The 18,752-nt window shown below is 36.5% G+C and overlaps 1 protein-coding gene across 12 annotated transcripts in view; it reads left to right on the top strand.

The window, feature by feature from the left end:
- evla (Enah/Vasp-like a) overlaps nucleotides 1-18,744 on the top strand; it is a 32,632-nt gene extending 13,888 nt beyond the window's left edge. For 5 of the 12 annotated variants that reach the window (XM_058749172.1, XM_058749175.1, XM_058749173.1 and 2 more), the window contains 13 exons: nucleotides 4,947-5,115; nucleotides 5,397-5,574; nucleotides 11,432-11,489; nucleotides 12,206-12,267; nucleotides 13,377-14,183; nucleotides 15,876-16,138; nucleotides 16,258-16,370; nucleotides 16,468-16,504; nucleotides 16,612-16,657; nucleotides 16,874-16,934; nucleotides 17,496-17,556; nucleotides 17,666-17,723; nucleotides 17,800-18,744. In XM_058749172.1, coding sequence (XP_058605155.1) covers nucleotides 4,947-5,115; nucleotides 5,397-5,574; nucleotides 11,432-11,489; nucleotides 12,206-12,267; nucleotides 13,377-14,183; nucleotides 15,876-16,138; nucleotides 16,258-16,370; nucleotides 16,468-16,504; nucleotides 16,612-16,657; nucleotides 16,874-16,934; nucleotides 17,496-17,556; nucleotides 17,666-17,723; nucleotides 17,800-17,837 — 1,951 coding nt within the window. In that variant the 3' untranslated portion in view covers nucleotides 17,838-18,744. The other 7 variants (XM_058749179.1, XM_058749181.1, XM_058749180.1 and 4 more) reach the window with 7 other exon arrangements.
- Nucleotides 18,745-18,752: the final 8 nt, after the last annotated feature.

The raw sequence follows: 18,752 nt of genomic DNA, 5'->3' as shown, positions 1-18,752 counted from the left end.
TGGACAACAACAACAACAACAACAACAAAACTAAGATATGATGAAATATGTAATAACTAAATTGTATTTTCTAAATAAATACAAAAATAAAATACATTTATTAAAAAAAAACATTTATAATGTCTATCTATCTATCTATCTATCTGTCTATCTATCTATCTATCTATCTATATTTATTTATTTATGTTTATTCATATTTAATTAATAAAATGTTTATTTATAAAATATATGTATATAATATATTTGATTTAATATAACTTATTTTGCAGTTTTACTTCAGCTGAATCATTCGTTTTTGCAGTTTGCTGTTAAAATATTTCATTAAAATATTTAGATTTTAATATATACACACACACACAGCCAACATGTGTATTAAATACACACACACATATATATATATATATATATATATATATATATATATATACATACACACACACACACACACACACACACACACACACACACACACACACACACAAGTTTTAAACATTTCTCATTTGGTACATTCATATTTTTCACATATAATTAAAAGTGCTCAGACTTGCAGAACAGTCTAGAGCTCAACAAACAATTTCATAATAAAAGGCAAATAATACTCATTATGCAACAAAGTGCTGTGCAGTGGACAAATGGTGGAGTCTGGCTTGTTCCAGCACGTTCAGCAGAACTGATCACACCAATCTGCCAGGCAACAATGGCTTTGACCATGCCATCGCTTAGCAACACTCATCTCTTCCAAACTGGGGTCTTTCCTATGGCAACTGTGAGCCATCAGAAAACATTCTTACATTATATTGTGCCTGTGACATCTGAGAACTACGTATGCATTCAAGAGGAATTCCCATGCCAATCATGCAGTGTCCTTATAAGCTCAGGTCCATGTGGCCCTCTCCATCACACATATGCTGACATATACACATGTTTACTCACTCTCATCCACATTAGAGAGCATTCAGCTAATGGGGTCATAGCTGGGAGGCTCGAGATCCCTGTCCCATAGTGGTACTTTATGAAGTAAAAGCATTTGATGTGTGGAGCATTCAGACTCTCAGCGTGGCCTCCTTTCAGCAATTTGCCTGTCGGGCACCGTAGCAGATATACTCAAAGTGCAAAATGTGATGTTTTAGGCAAAACTATTCAAACTGTGATCAAATATCTGTCCTTTTGGCTGGGCTTTGTTGTGTCTAATGAAGTATGACACTTTTTAAGAGTGAACCAAAGCAGCACTAGACATCTTAATGCATCACATTTCTCATAGAAAAATTGCTTTGCTCTAAATTTAGAATGCTTTGAAGTTTAACACACAAACATTTTTTTTTAACTTCATACTTTTCACTTCATTTACCAAAGAATTAAGGTTCGCTGGTGGTAGATATAGCCAGACCATCTTTCTCCATTAACAGCCATTTACAAATAGCATATGATATATTATAGATTTTTCATGGCAGGCTCTTAAAAGCTTGAAATGAACATTTATGTTGCACATAATGGTAGCGCAACCTGGATTCCCAAACTTTCAAACCTCTTTGACCTAAAAGACCCCTGAGATTTTAAATACTGTAAATATATCAATAATTTAACAACAATCACATTCACATCCTTATGGTTCTCTAATGTTGGTTAATGATCACGATATGCAGGTAAACAAATAAAATATTTCAAGTATTTAGTATTTACATTTTTATTTTATTTTTATGATTTAAATAATGATTAGCTTTTCATTAATTCATGAAGCCCTAATGAAAAAAAAAAAAAGTAAATTGTGCCTAACTAAACTAAAAGTCCGTCGTCAGAGTACTTTGGAAACGTTCTGTAGTTTCACATTTTGGACATCAAAGCTCTTCTCAGTTGCTTGTCTTTTTAGTTCTGGAACAGACTATAAAGCTTTCTAAGTTTTAAATGTCCCTGACTCTGATATTTATAGATTGCTATTACAAGACGTGTTGGTGTCTGACCCTTTAGAAGTGCAGGTTTTGTTGGAAAGTCTTGGTATACTGATTCTATTTGATAATGAATATTCTTGTTCCATTCGATACAGCACTGGCAAGTTTTTCCATGTTTTTTATACATAAATAGTAATAGAGAGAGAGGCTTTGCGTGATGTGTTATTAGAAGAAGTAAACTGAGATAGCCCAGTGTCTAAATATATTGGATGTTTATGGAAGCAAAGAGCCGTCAGGATGTAATTTATGACGACTAAGCATCATCGGTGGAGGAGAGACTGTGTACTTTATTTCAGACTAGCTCTAGGGGGGAGAAATGAAACCGGGAGGACAGGGAAGAAGCTGCCATGCTGCCCTCTAACCCCAGATGGATGCCAGAAATAGGCTCTGTCGTAAGGCAAGCATGAAAGACCAGAGAATGAAGAACTGAGAGTGAATGACAGAAAATGTTCAAATGTTTCAACCATTAAACATCAGGGTGACTGATGCAGTATTATTGTATCATTATTAAATTATGATACAATACAAATTATATTAATAAATTAAAATAAAACTATTTAGGAGAAATTTTCACAAAATCTTTCTCAAAACAAATTCTTTGACAAATACATCTTTAATTTGTATTTTTTAAATTATTCATGCAATTACTACAAGCTCATTAAAGCTGCATGAATAATACGAAATGCTGTTTAAATGGAGTATATATAAGTATATATATATATATGGTATGTATACGGTATGTATATATATATATATTCTAAAACTACTTCCATGACTGAGTAAAATATACAAACATCAGCCATGTGCAGATAAAAGCATATTTAATTCTTATATTTACTTAATCCTTTTAAAGAAAATTGTAACTCACTTCTTTCACTTCTCATAAATGCTTGTTGCTTTATGATGGGCTCTCTCTTCGGTAGTCCAGCCCCCTCTAAACCACTTTTTTTTTTGTATGGTCCATGTATCACATTTCTCTGAGTTCAGAGTGTGAATTTTCTGTTTTGGCATAATGTCACAGAACCGGTGAGTCTGATTTATCATACTTTCATCCTCCGGTCTATTGTTTTTAAATGGCTGTATCTTATGAGTTTGTCTTAGTGTTAGTAATAGCTGGTGCTCTTTCAGTTATACAGGCGGGTGTAAAGAGTGTGTGCGGCTGGATTTGGGTGTTTCTGTGGGAGTTGGGTGTGGTGGTTCAGTATGTTTTAGGGTATATAGGAGTCGGAGTGGAAATCTGCCCAGCTTAAGTTAGCACACCAACAGGAAACCCAGTCTTCTTTGTGTGAACCGTTCAGTTCTCCAGTGTTTTACTTCATCTGCAGACTCTTGTGATGTTTGGAGTTTGTGAAAGCCTTGAATATAAGTTGAGTTGTACTGATCGCAATGCTTCAGTCCAGTGTGCAAAATGCAAAAAAGACTCAAAGAAGTTGAGTCTTTGAGTCATCCTTCACTGAGTCAGTCTGTAATAATCTGACTCACTTACTAAACCACAATATTTTAACTGAAACAAAAGGTCATTTACTGACAATTATTCATATAAGTGTTGATAAAAATACACATTAGTATTAGGAAAAGGAAAAGGAAAGGAAAGGAGGTGACGTGTGGCCAAGTATGGTGACCCATACTCGGAATTTGTGCTCTGCATTTAACCCATCCAAGTGCACACACACACAGCAGTGAGTAGTGAACAAACACACACATATACACATACCGTGAACACACACCCAGAGCAGTGGCCAGCCATTTATGCTGCGGCGCCCGGGGAGCAGTTGGGGGTTCGGTGCCTTGCTCAAGGGTCTCACCTCAGTCGTGGTATTGAGAGTGGCGAGAGCTCTGGTTTTTCACTCCCCCCACCTACAATCCCTGCTGGACCTGAGACTCGAACCCGTGACCTTTGGGTCCGACTCTCTATCCATTAGGCCACGACTGCCCATTAATAAAATATTCATAAATTAATAAATAAACTTAAAAAATACATGAAACAAATATTTATCTAATTAATTAATGAACACATAATTACATCTGAATTTTTTTTAATATAATTTTTTATGTAAAAAGGCTTGTTATATATGGGATAATGGTAACATTTTACTCATTTGTTAACATTAGTTAATGCATTAACTAACAATAAACAATATTTGACATCATTTAATAACCTTTAAGTTAGTTAATAAATATATATAATAATGTTAGAAGATACAACTTTGATTTTAATAATGTATTAGTAAATGCTGGATTAAGATTAATAAAAAAATGTAATATATTACACAAATAAACAATAAAAAATTAACTAAAAACAATACAACACACTTTTACATTATATTATTATATTACTAAACAATTATATATTGTATTGAACAATATTATTAGAAGCACTAAGGAACAAAAGTTAGCAAGGTATATTAATGCTGATCATACAGTACACAATTTCTGCTCTCTCTTTATGTTAATTGTTCTCCCTGACAACAGAAGATTTCTATTTAAAGAAGCGGAGAACCTCATGTCTTTAATTAAACCATGGCCTCATATCAAGTAGTCAACACGGTTACATTCCTGCCTCACTCGTTAGCTGCCTATTACACTATATAATTAGTACAGATAACAAACCCGCCCCTTGCTGAGTGTCTTCAAACAAATTCAGTGGGGCAATTACTGTGCCATAATACCACAGTAACGGCAAAGGGCATTTTGGGAGGGTTTGGTTTTAGCCTTCTTGTAATAAACACTATTTTATAGAATTTCTACACAATCTTTAATTTCATAATTTGTAACTAACTGACAGAAACTGTAACTAATGTCATCGACCAGTGTAGAGTATCCTTCACTGAATATTACTCTCAATTACACACACACACACAGAAATTGTTGCAGCATTATTGTTGTTGTTGCTAAGAGTCTGACATCTGTTTTTCATTGTCCCATATCGTAATTTATCGTTGTGGTTTTTGTTGTTGAACACTGTGAATCTTAACTAGTCTTCCTGTTTCTTCCTCATAGTGAACAGAGTATATGTCAAGCCCGAGCCTCTGTGATGATCTATGATGACACCAGCAAAAAATGGGTGCCAGTCAAACCGGGTCAGCAGGGCTTCAGCCGCATCAACATCTACCACAACACTGTCAACAACAGCTTCCGTGTGGTGGGAGTCAAACTGCAGGACCAGCAGGTGAGACTCCAACATGGTACAACAAAACTGAGAGAAGACGCTGTGTGATATGATCTTACTGTACACGGTGTGTGCTTTAGTTTCACAGTCCCATGCGATAAACATTCAGTTCTATTTACATACATATATATTTAAAATCTGAAATGTTTCTGTTCTGTGGTTTTCAAAAATACCATAACTGACGTGTGAGAAGGTTTCCTCTTGATAATTTGAAATAGTTTGATTACAGGGAAAAAATGTCACAGATGCAGATACATAACCACATGTCATTACTCTTCCAGGTCGTTATAAACTACTCCATTGTGAAAGGTTTGAAATATAACCAGGCCACGCCAACTTTCCACCAATGGCGTGACGCGCGGCAAGTTTACGGGCTGAACTTTGCCAGCAAAGAGGAGGCCACCACCTTCTCCACTGCCATGCTGTTTGCGCTCAATGTCCTGAGCTCTCAGGATGCAGGTAATTTTAATAACAACATAATTGTATATTTTTTTTACCTCTGTGCCACACTCCGATGTGGTTAGGTGTTGCTTGGATTATTTTTGTAATTATTAGCATTTTTAGAAATGAAGTTTGATATGAGAAGTTATACTTCAGATTTATTGCCCTGTGAATTGATCGAAACGTGACACTAAATGCATTTATCTATCAAATAAATGCTCTTCTTTTGAACTCTTCATCAAAGAATCCAGAAAAAAATGTATTATGGTTTTCACAAAAATATTAAGCAGCACAACTGTTTTCTACATTAATAATAATAAGCAATATTTTTTGAGTGCAAATCAGCACTTTTCAGAATGATTTCTGAAGGATCATGTGACACTGAAGACTGCAGTAATTACATTTTAAAATATATTAAAATAGGAAGTTATTTTAAATTGTAATAATTTTTCACAAATTGCTGTTTTAATGGGTTTTTTTTTTTTGATCAAATAAATGCAGCCTTTGTGAGCATCAGAGATATCTTTCAAAAACATGAACAAAAATTTTGAATGGTGGTGTAGGTTTTACCAATTTTTTTAAACAATATTCATAGTTTTCCTCTTAATTTATTACTATTGTTTGTTTTTTCATCTGCTCTACTGATAAATTCTATGTTTAATTATCGCTATTCTGGAAAAATTCACATCATGCAAAATATAATTTTATAAGCAATGGTATGCAATGTTTTTCTCTTAAATATATATAAATGTGTACATTTTAAAGAGATGAGGGTAATGCAGACCCTACCACATTACGGTCCTTACAGTATTGTTACAAACATACAATCATTTAGCTGTAATTCACTGTAAAAGTGCTACTGCAAAAACATGTAAGGAATTCCAACTAGTAGTCAGGAACGTACTCTAAATGCACACTGAAAATATTGTTGTTTGGGTCTTATACGTGGGACCGTTAAGTGTAGTGTAACTCTTATTTAAGAACAGCACATGGGCCTCTCTGGTTTCAGGCTGCTGCTACTTATAAGATGTATGTGGGGGGGTCTTCTGCCATTGGTGCTCAGCCCTGGTTAAAATATCCATGGAGCCAAACAGTCTCAGGCCACGGGTGTTACACGTTTCTTGCTTTTTGGGGCAGGCAGATTAGAAAGGTTGTTAGAAGTGCTGCTCGCACCTCAGCATGCAGAGAAGAGAGAAGCTGCTGTTCACCTGCCTGAACTCACCTGTACGGAGTCCTGACTGTTATTACCAGTTCCCACCTGGTAGTGGAGCTCAAACTGCACCATTATAAATATCACTAAAGGCACCTGAGAGGGCCCATGCTTAGACCGGAGTTTTCCCCGGGGCCAATCCGCCGGATCAGCTCCACAGTAATAAAACTCAGCAGTAAGTAGTGTTAAGGGCTGGGGGATTCAGTCGCATGTTTTAATAATGTGATACGATGCCTCAGATGGGCCATTGTGGTGTCTTTGATGGAGGATGTGGTTGTGGAAGCTGCTCAGTGGTTTTTGGCATGGAGCCCGTCAGAAGCTCGTGATGAGGCGTGTGCGGGTTTGGGAGGTCTAGTGTGTTTGTCGTGACTATTTCTGAACAGTTATCATTAGTGCTTCACTGTGATATAACTGTATGGATTTAGATTTTTAGTGAAACATAACATAATAATGGTAGGACTGGTCATTTCATTTTTAATCATGATTTAAATAAAATGCAAAAAAAAATGTATATATAAAAAATTCAGTTAAGTCTCATTGAATTTGCCACGTTACTACAAATGCACATAAACCAAAATTTCCAGTTTGAACAAAACAAAACAAAACAAAACAAAAACAGCGTTCCGCCACATCAAAGTGAAATAAAAAAAAAAAATAAAGAATAAAAAAAATTGAAAATGTAAAAGCACTTAATTATGTACCTGTTAGTTATTTTTTCCACATATGTGTTTCCTTTTGTGTTGGTGAAAGGTATTATTATTGCAAAAAGATTAAAAGAAAAGAAAAGAAAAAGTGAACAATTATTGGAGAAAATATTATGTCTTTATAAAAGAAATGTTTATTTGTACAGTGTATTGAAATAATTGAATTAAAAGACATAAAGTGTAAAAAACTAAATAAAAAAATCATAATAATAATCAAAAACAACAATAACATTAATAGTATAAAATAATAAGAATTAATATTGTGACTATAATTGTCATTGTTGTTGTTAATACTAAGATATATTAATTATTTTTATTAATAATTTTGACAGCTGGCATAAATGTTGCTTCATTTAATATATTGTCAAGCTATTGCTAAAACATTGACAAAAAAACCCTCAACATTTCCTAAATTAAAGAAAAACATTTATTAAAACCACATCAAAATCAAATAAATTGTTCAGTTCAAGAGATTCAAGGGTTAGTGCTCAGGCCTAATGCAAAAAAAAAAAAAAAAGAAAGAAATGACAATCATACTATCATACAGCATGCTTGATCTAATGCTTAAATTTTGTATTAAATTTATGTTTTTTAAGTTAACATTTTCTAACTGTAAAATACACTACAGATTTATATTATGCAAGTGGTGTGTTATAAAGCAAAATGGCAGGGTTTATCAAACAAATGACCATTGGGTCCCATCATCCAATCAGATTTAATCCGTGTTTCCACTTCTTATTATCTCAGTAGACATCGTCATTACAGCTCAATGATCACCAGGGTATGTGTATTTGGTACAAAGGGACTCTGCTGCTGCACGCAACCACCAAATGATATGGGATGTGCGTCATAAAACACTGTACATATTGACTACGCATTACTTCAAAAGCTCATCCGAAGATTTTAGCGCAAATTAATCTTAATATTTGGTTAGCGTTTCCCCTCTGAGGCTTTTTAGGTATTTAATCATAAATCAAAATAACATCCAGAGCTCCGGATTTGACTCTTGAGAGGCACTTAAAACTAGGAATCCATTAACTCTATTCAGCATCAGTCGCACCATCCATTTTAATACACTCCAACTGCAACCATTTATCAGCATGTTGCTATTGCAAGGGATTTAATCAAGTTTATGAAATAAATCACACAGAGTATTACACCTCCACGACCTGCAGTAGAAATGGATATGTGATCAGGAGTAATATCATTGCTTTTTATGCTGTCTGGTTACAAAGTGCACAGCTTAATTGATGTCAAGCATTATGGTTGAATCCAGAGCACACAGAATTATATTTGCTTAGTAAAGTCTCCATAAGAAGAGATTTCATGCAAGTCTTGATCTAAACTCCTAGTGGAAAGATACTTACCGCATTGTCTCGCTTCATCAGTGGAGCAAAAAGCATTTATGCATTACCCAGAATGCTCAGCAGGGTTTGGATTAATGGTTTATGGTCTGCAAATTGACATTTCGTGAATGATGGTGAGTTCTGTTGGAAAATTTTCCCCTTTTTTCCTGACTGTTTAGAGCCAGATCGTATGAATATCAAGTTCTTTTAGAAATTTCAAGAGTTTTAGTAGTTGAGTGGTGTCTGTTATAATAAGGACACATGATTTGGGACCATCTGCTGCAGACAGGACCTCAGGTGGATTGCATGTTTGTGACACTGTGTGAAATGCTGCTTTCACGTGACGTATGAACATATTCCCATTCCTGTTGCTTGAGGGACTTGATATTCAGTCCTGCTGCAATTATTCCGATTTTTTGTGCCAATCTGTTTTCCCACTTAGATGTTGAAACAGCGTGAGCACATGCTGTAATATTGCTATTCCTTTTTGCAAGTAGGCCTAGTTGTATTACGCTGTGAGTTATGACAGGAATATTTTTGTACTCTCATTAACATGTGGATATTGTGATGAATTGAGTGATGTTTTTGCTTGATTTTTTTGGACGTCATTAACAGTATTTTAGGATGTGATGCTGCATACTGGCATTAAATTCAGTGAGACTTCAGCTCCCATAATCACCATGAGGACACGGATGATTTAATCATTAAATGTGGAAGCAGAATCCCACCTGTCATCTACTTCATCTGCAGACTGAGCTTGCTGACAACTGCTAATGCAAAGGTCTTTTATCATGCTTATTCTCTCAGTCTGCAATAACTGTTCAAAGAAACCATGTACGTTACTCCCTGACTTGTTAATAAAGCAGAACATTATTTAGTATTTATTGTATGATAACAATTCCTTGCACTGTGAAGGAGTTTGTGCTGTTTCCTGTTTAAATGTCTTGCTTCTTTCAAGTCTCATTAGGTCTAGTATAAAAAACATTATCTGCCACTATGATCAGTGTGTTTTGTGTTATTTCAGGACATCTGCTGGAGCTTTTTACTGCTTATTATTGTTTGTTTTGTCTCCGTTAGCAGATGATCGACCTTCAATGTTGAAATGTGGTCGAAATAATGTCAGTTGTTGTTTCAGTGTTGAGATAGCATGTTTAATGCTAAATGGTTCTAAAACGTTGAGATTTTAAGATCTGTACAGAAAGTAAGACATTAAAACAATGTTGTGATATCATTGTGGATTCAATCTGCAAAAATGAGAAGTGTAATTAAGGAGATGCTGCTAATACATAACATTATTATGGCTGAAGAAGTCACAGAATAGATACAATTTCAAAAAGTGGCTTTAAGGTCTGTTCACACAAAGAACGATGACTAAAGATAATAACTATAACATTAATATTATGATTATCACCCACACCGATGCATGTTAATGTTTTGTTTATTATAAGTGTGTTGCCATTTTAATTGCTCAAGCTCTTTAAAAGTTTATTCTGATTTGCTGTCAATATTTTTATCATTCATCAGCTGGGAAAAAATCATTCTGAAAGTTGAAATATTCTGAAACATTATGGTTCCTTTGTGTTGTTATATTTGTTATGTGGACTTCCCAAAGAATTAGAACGATTATTAGTCATTACTTTAGTTGTAGTCATTGTCTTTGGTGTGAACAGGCCTTTAGAAGACTTTGCATGCTCCACCATTCTGTGTTTCCTGTCTAGCTGTGTGAACAGCTCATTATTTTTCCACCTTAAATTTCACAGTTGATAGTTTTTGACGTTCTAAACTCAATTATGTTTGATGGTGCCTAGCAACCAAAGATTATCAGCCACATTAGATATGCCCACACTAAGGGTCTTTCTCTGAACAGAGGGACCTTCCTTCCTCTCTTGAGCTTTCGTGCCCCATACTGAGTCCCTGAATGTCATATGACGTAAATAGTCAACATCTCAGTAACCTGAGAGCCGTGTTTACCATTATTAGCAGAGCTCCTTCACACCCTATAACCCTATAACAAATTCAACAGAACGATTATGGTGGCTTATGAATTATTTGCTAAGTCTACCAGTAATGAGGTGTTGGGTACAAGGGCAATTGTGATGGCAAAATATGTTTGGTCTCTTGCTGGATTTATTGGACTGTAATAGTTTGATAATTTGGCACTTAGATGTCTTAGTTTGGGAGAAGAAAATGCTTCCTGTATCTTTTGTTGTTGTTTTCAAAGATCATATGTCCAATCCAACAATTCATCTGTCAATTAGTAGCCAGATTAGGCAGATGAACGGGTTTTTGACATGGCTTGATTTGTGAAACTCACAAGACAAATTATATGAGGTAAAAGAAAGCATGAACCATTTGTACTGACCAATGTCATGTGTTTTGTTTTCTAAATTATACTATATAGCGAAGAGTATAAGACATGTCACTTGACATAAACCAGCTGCCCAATGTAAAATCTGGGTCCTGAAACAAAACCAATTGAGAACTGCTGTACTACTCAAGTCTGCCATAAGGTGCCAGAATATATTAACACAATCCGACACACATTTTACAGTTCCTGAGAGACAATTAAATAAAATATTTAAATTATGAGGTGCAATTATGTTCTTTTTCTTCAGGTCCAGGAGCACATCGTCAGAATGGACCGGTGACAGATGATGTCGAGGCTCAGAGGAGGTGCGGACCGTCTCTAATGACACTTTCTCTTTCTGAGACATCTGTCAAATGTTAATCAAGCTTTTAAACATTGGACACTGGCCTGAATTACAGCATATGCTCTCTTTTTAAAGTGAAGTGTGTTAAGGTTTTTTGTTTTGTTTTTGATTCCCCTGAAAGGTGTAAACACTTTTTATCTGTTGTACCTTCAAAATAGTCCTGTTTAAGCATTCCACAGCAACAGTGACTCAACCAATGGCATGAGTTTGGGGCGGGACTATCTGCTTGTCCAACCAATAGCAGATGGTGTTTGGGAACCCAATTCAACAACTAAATTTCCTTTGGTACTGCTAGAGACACTGAAATTACTCACTTAATCTTTAACATTACAGGTCAGAAAGTGTAGTGTTCAGTGTATTACTGTTGCAGAAATTACTAATCAAATCATCGATTTTGAACTTTTTTGTTTTTTTAATCACTTCACATATTTGTTGTCATGAAGATTGAGAACGCGTCTCAACTGCTGTCATAATACAAGTTTAGATTGTGTTCTGCCCTCTAGTGGACAGATGAAAAGCTGCACTCTCACTGTGCACCCTAGCATTTTTGAGAGATGAACACACGATTGTTTACTCTCCAGTGAGCTTGTCTTTGTGTCTATTCATATGGTGGATTGAGAGTGCTTAGATTTCACTTTGCCCAACATCATTTTTAAGTGAGTTAACATTTGTTTCTAGGCAAATGATGGACCAGCATCAGATGCAGATGGAAAGGGAACGACGAACATCTGGCTCTGCAGGTAGACTAAAGACCCCACACCTCTGTGGAATATGATATGAGATTGCACACTGTGCAATTAAAAGATACACAAACACACACACTCATTAAACCACCCACAGAGTAACCCTGCAGACTTCATTGTCTGCTTGGAGAAGTGTTAACACTAAGGAATATCAAATTCCCTGGCTGCAGAACAGGTCCCTTGTCCAAACAGCACATGCTGCCCTTCCTCTCTTATACACACACACACACACACTCTCTCTCTCTCTCTTTCTGTTTCTGCCCCTGCTTCAGCATCAGTTCAGAGAAGACAATTGCATTTCATAATGCCATAAACAGCATTTCTGAGTTCTGTTTTGGTGAATCTCATGAAACATGTCAAGACCATGTTGAAATCTCATTTCATCCCCAAACTGAAAGAAATAAATATAAAAATGAATAAATAAGCATGTTTTAAGGACTATTAAGATTTTTTTTTCTTTGTGCATTATTTCTTTGTGATTTCTATTGTCATTACTGTTATACAGATACTGTAACCCAACATAAGAATAAAAATAATATTAATAATAATTTACATTTTTATTATTTAAATTGTCAAGTAATATAGATACCTGACAACAAAATAAATTGTATTTATTAGATTGTGTATATTTACTTATTTATAAATGCATATAATTGTTCTGTTCATTTACATTTAAAAAATGACTTCAGAATACTTTTGTGTTACTTTTATAACTTTTAATAAGTTGTGTATCACAGTAATGTGAATCTAATGAGAGTCCCCATTGAGAATAAGTAGAATTATTTTAAAACATCTCAAAAGTAAAACATCCAGATGCATTATTGTAGTGAGAATTTAAGAGGGCGTTGTTTAATTGTCAGTAAAATAATGTTACAATGAAACAAAATCTTGGTCTCAAAATATGCTTAATTTCAATTGTATTTTCTCAATTTTTTTCTCTGATCTAGATGTTTTTATGAGATTCATCTGTTTGCAAGGCATATAACATGCTATTTTGCTCACATTTCATCTTTTTTAAGTTTCTTTGTACACGTTGATGCTTGATTTTCATCACTGTCACGTTTCTCTCTTTTCGTTTGTCATTTGTGTTTTTCTCTGTTTCTCAGTCTCCACCCTTCAGTTTAAAGTATCAGCATCCGCCTCTCAGTCCGAAACCACTCTGCATGACCTCAGACAGTATCGGGCTAACACTCTTCCCCCTTCCTATGCTCACCTTAACCCCGCGCAACCCTCCTCCCACGCCTCCTCTTCCTCCCAGGAACGAGAGAGTGGCTACCGCACTGTGGACTCCCCTCAAAAAAAGGCACAGCAGCTTTCCCAGCTTTCCACCTCTCTGGCTTCTGCTTTCTCCCCCGTGCAGCCGGGTGTCACCCCTCCACCTCGCAACATCAAGCAAATCCCTCTTTCCCCTCCAACGGCCCACCAGGACCCCAAACATGCCACATGGTCCTCCACCCACATGTACGCACCATTACCTACAGCATCGCCACCCGTCATAATGGCAGTGCCAGTCAAACAACCTGCCCTGCCTGTTGCCCTCCCCTTGCCACCCCTAAACAACGGCCCAAACTGTGGCCCCAAAGCTCCCGCTAACATGTCCCACTTGGAGCCTGTAACACACCACCAACAGTCGTTCAGTGGCCTGGTAGAGGAGTATTGCCCGTACCAAAACCCTCCTATGCAGGTCTCCTCTGGAGCTCCGTTGCACCCACATTATCCCATACAAGAATCCTCTTGCCCCCTGCCCCTTCTCATTGGCCAGCCCATCCAAGGCCCCGCCCTCCACCAGCAGCAGCTATACCCGGCCACGCCCCAATTCAACACCACACCCACCTCTCACTCTGCTCTGTGTGAGGGGGCAACGCCCAAGACGTCTCCCTCGCCTGTTTATCAGAACGCAACAGCATCCAGCAGTAAGTATTCAAGACCCCCATCAGCTGCCCCCTCTGTAGTTTATTGCCCACCACCAAAAGACTTCACGCACCTGTCCAGTGGAACTGGGCTGATGACATGCTGATCTCAAAAGCTGTCTAAAGAGAACAGTACGGTCTTTGTACTGAAACCATATGCAAATACTGGCCTGCCAGGATTGTCAGTGAGGCTGTTGACTTTTGTCTGTGTTACACGACAAAATCACAGCAGCTCATTTGAACAAACGGCAGCTATCTCACCTTCTTTGTTCTGAGTGGTAGAAAGATGGTTTAAGATTATAAAGTAAACATTCATATATCGCAGTGATGTTCTTGTGGGTTTGCTCAAAGGTGATTTGTTCATATTGTTTAAAAGGTTTGTCATACCTTAAACTAACCCCCGCTATGTTCCACTTTTGCAGATGATATTTTCGAAGTTAAAATGCTTTGCTCTGTCTCACATAATTATGTAGATGCAAGTGTAAGCAGGGCTCAACAATAAGGATGACCTGCTGACCCAGGACCAGTGTGAGAGAGTTTTGGGCCACTTGACAGACCAGTGTCACTTGTCCTTTTTGTTGCGCCATTGAACGTTCATTGATCTCGTTCATGTACTTAGCAAATTTAAACGCTTGGTTTTCTGTGATGTATTATTATGCTAACTCTGGTGATTTGTCTCCAAGATAATATTATCTTAGCTGGCTGACATGGATGAGGTTTTGTCAAATTTGCAAATACACCCTGGAGGCATCAATAAGAATGTGTTGAAAACAACAAACCAAAAGTGTGTTTGTGAAATTTATGAAATTTCTTTTCATGTAGAAAAAATATACAATATTGTGCAAATGTTTGGGGTTGGTAAGATTTTTATCAAGAAGTCATTTCAGTCATTACAGTCTCTTATGCTCCGCAAAGGCTGCATTTATTTAAGCAAAAACAGTTGTGCTGCATAACATTTTTGTGGAAACCATAATACTTTTTTTTTCCAGGATTCTATGATCAATTGAAAAAGATGTCTTTTGTAGCATTAAAAATGTCTTTACTGTGACTTCTCAATTTTAATGCGTCCTTGCTGAATAAAAGTGTTACTGAGCCCTCACTTTTGAATGGTAGTGTATATTTAAAAAAAGCAAAAAACACATTGATAAAAACAAATCTAAAAAAAATAAATTCGAAATTATTAGCCCCACTGAGCCAGCAGAAAAAAATCCTTACTGCTGAGCCTATTTGAAGTTTGATTTTCCCCGTTTGTAATCCTGCTTTCTACAATTTAGCTAGTGATGTGCAATTTCACCTTTAAGTCAACACAAATGAATGAAAGCTTGTTTCCGCCACAGATTAAAAAAAAACAACAATATAACTGCAATTTTTTTTTTCTCACAATTGTGACTTTCTCAGAAGTTATAAAGTCAGAATTGCAAGATATCAGAATATAAGCTCACAGTTTTGAATTTATAACTTCTGCAAGGTTATATCACGCAGTTCTGAGAAGGGAAAAAAAGTCAGAATTATGAAATGTGAACTTGTAATTGTGAGGAAAAAACTGAATTGTAAGAGAAAGAGTCTCAGTTACCTTTTTTATTCCGTGGTGGAAGCAGGCTTTCGTACAAATGCTCCCCGTTGCAGTATATTTAATTGAATTTGTAATTAAGCACTTAGTCTAGAATACAACAGTGATTCTTTCCTTTCTTGCAGCAGGTCCTCCCATTCCACCGGTTCACCCCTCCATGCTCTCATCCACCCCTCCTGTTCACCCCCCTACCTCAGCATCCATGGCGGGTCCACCGGCCCCTCCGCCCCCTCCTGGGCCTCCCCCACCCGGGCCACCACCACCCGGGCCGCCACCACCCGCCACAGGACCCCCTCCTACCCCACCTCCACTGCCGGCTGGTGGAGGTTCTGCTCCATCAGGTCTGGCTGCAGCTCTAGCTGGTGCCAAGCTGCGAAAAGTGCAGCGGGTGAGTGGCTTTTATCTTTCTCAAACCTCAACATGTTTCACAATTTTTTTTATCTTTTGTGCAATAAGTTCAATAATAGTATCTTGCTGCCTGATTATTCCATGCTTTATCTTTTATAGCCAGAGGAAAGCAGTAGCAAGAATGATGCCAATCGCTCCAGTGGAGGCAGTGGAGGTAGTGGAGGTGGTGGAGAGGGTCTCATGCAGGAGATGAATGCCCTTTTAGCACGGAGGTCAGAACACATCCATTTCCTGTCTTTTTTTTCATAACTAATGATCCTTGACTTGTGGTTATACAAACTTTGATTGTTAAATATGATCATTCTGCAGGAGGAAGGCCTCCGAAAAACCAGAAGACAGTCAAAATGTATGACTTTTGTACACTATTTGTCAAATACACAGCAATTGTATATTTCTCTTCAATTCTATTCATTGTATATCATATCACATCAGTCTGATATCGCTTTCTTGCAGGAGGAGTCTAATGGATCCCCTTCATCTTCTCGTGGACAAAATTCAGGTGTTTTTTTTTTTTTTTTGCTAATTTAGCAATATATACTATACACTACAATAAAAAAAATCTATGGTTGGTAAGTTTTTAATATTTCTAAAAAGCTCATTGCTCACCAATGCTAATTTTTTTTTTTTTTGAGCAAGTATACAGTAAACTAATATTGCGAAGTAATTAAAGGTTTGGTGAGAAAAGAAAAAAAAAGGATTTAAATATTCTTCTCAGATCCTGTGAAGAAGCCATGGGAACGAGCCAACTCTACAGATAAGTCTTCAGCTGTGTCAAGGTATGTTTTTAACAGGTTTACTGTGCAGTAAACATTTCATTCCTATCCGTTTAGTGAGTTCTTCGTCTCTTGACACTTGACTACTTGTGGCTTTTTATTTTAAAACATTTGGCTCCTTTAAAATGTATATTTGTTGAGCCGTTCCTTGATGGATTGCAACAGAGCAATGAATGATTCTATCAAGCTTAGAGTTTGCATATGCGAGTAAATGTCTATTGCTCGGTTGCCAATACAAATGGACGTTAAGGAAGTAAAGCCCTGGGCAACATGAGCCTGCAATGACCTAAATGCAAACAAAGCCGGTTCTGCTCGCTTTCTGACAACTAGAAAATTTAGTTTTTATGTTTTGTGTAAGCTTTCATTGAATGTTTGTGTAAACACACAGAAAATGACCTCTTTTGAACTCTGAAAAATGAACCGGTTATAAAAACTGAGATTGCATCAGAAAGCAACATTAATATTTAATATATCTACATGCTTTTTTTAACAGCAAACATGACTTGCAGGTAAATTTTTGATCATTCAAATTGCGTTTAAATATTTATGATGAACATTGTACAGGGCAAAACCAATCGGAAGCACCAGTGATGCAGAGTCATTTGACTTTGACAGAATGAAACAGGTTAGTTCAGAATATCTTTCAAAATGGCATATTACTGTGCGGTGTATTGTGCAAAAAATGAGGCTAGACTGGCCTGCTGACGATGATAAAATCTGTTTGCGTTCAAAAGGAGATCTTGGAGGAGGTTGTCCGGGAATTGCAGAAAGTTAAAGAAGAAATCATTGATGGTAAGTTTTAGGAGATAACAGAAAAAATAATATGTATCTTTTCAGTTCTTGAGAATATTTACATTTTTCTCTTTAGCCATTAGAAGGGAACTGCTGAGAATTGGCTCCACATAGTCTTAAGAAAGGTCAACGACGACGACTGATAAGGACTGAAGGTTCGGGAAAGTACATGAAAGCGCACGTGAAAACGTTCTCGCAGCATATCTGCAACGGTATGGATAATTCAGTTGCAGAAATGTTGTGCAGATACAAGGCAAAGCTGAGGAAAGGAAGGAAGGAATTGGATTGAATGAATGATGATTGTGTGTATGGATGAGTGAATGAACGAGCAGATGGAAATATAGACCTTCACACTGAATTTTCTATTTCCTCCAGTATGAACGTTGAGACAGTCCACTGTGCAGCTTGCTGCTCTCGCTCTTTCAAGTCTTAAAGTCAACAAGTTGGAAATTAATGAAGATATTTTTGTTTTCTAAGTTTATATTGTTTCATTGGTCATTGTTATTATTATTATTGTTAAAAATTGTATTATATTAAATGAGAGATACAAAGTTGCACGACAGTTATTGTCAGCCTTTTATATTTTATATTACTGCTCTTACTCTTTGGTTTTAATAAGTACGAACTGCACACATTTGTGCTAAACTGTCAGCAAACTACTATAGTTGTAACAGTTTGAGATTTTTTCTTTTTGTTTTTTTGGCCAATGCAGAAGTTCAGTAGAACTGTTTTAAATTGATTTGGAGGTATGAGGTTAAATATAGACGCTCTTTTAATGAGCTCAAGAGATGGACATGGAAATATATACGTATATATACACACACAACGTGAGATGAATTATTGAAAGTGGCTTAAAGTATTGGGTGAATTGTTTGAACGTACAATGTATTCTGGTTTAATTAGGTTGATCCTGATTTTAAAAGTTGAGGTTGATTTCACAGAAATTACAATTAAATTAAACATGTTGAGAGTGTGAGATTGGTGGAATTAAAAGAATTTCAAAAGCTTTTCCCCCCTTTTAAACAGTCT

The sequence above is a fragment of the Onychostoma macrolepis genome, chromosome 17 (genome assembly GCF_012432095.1).
Source record: "Onychostoma macrolepis isolate SWU-2019 chromosome 17, ASM1243209v1, whole genome shotgun sequence".
Classification (NCBI taxonomy): Eukaryota; Metazoa; Chordata; class Actinopteri; order Cypriniformes; family Cyprinidae; genus Onychostoma; species Onychostoma macrolepis.
The sequence above is the reverse complement of the archived record's forward strand: the minus strand, read 5'-3'. Positions and strand labels throughout refer to the sequence as shown.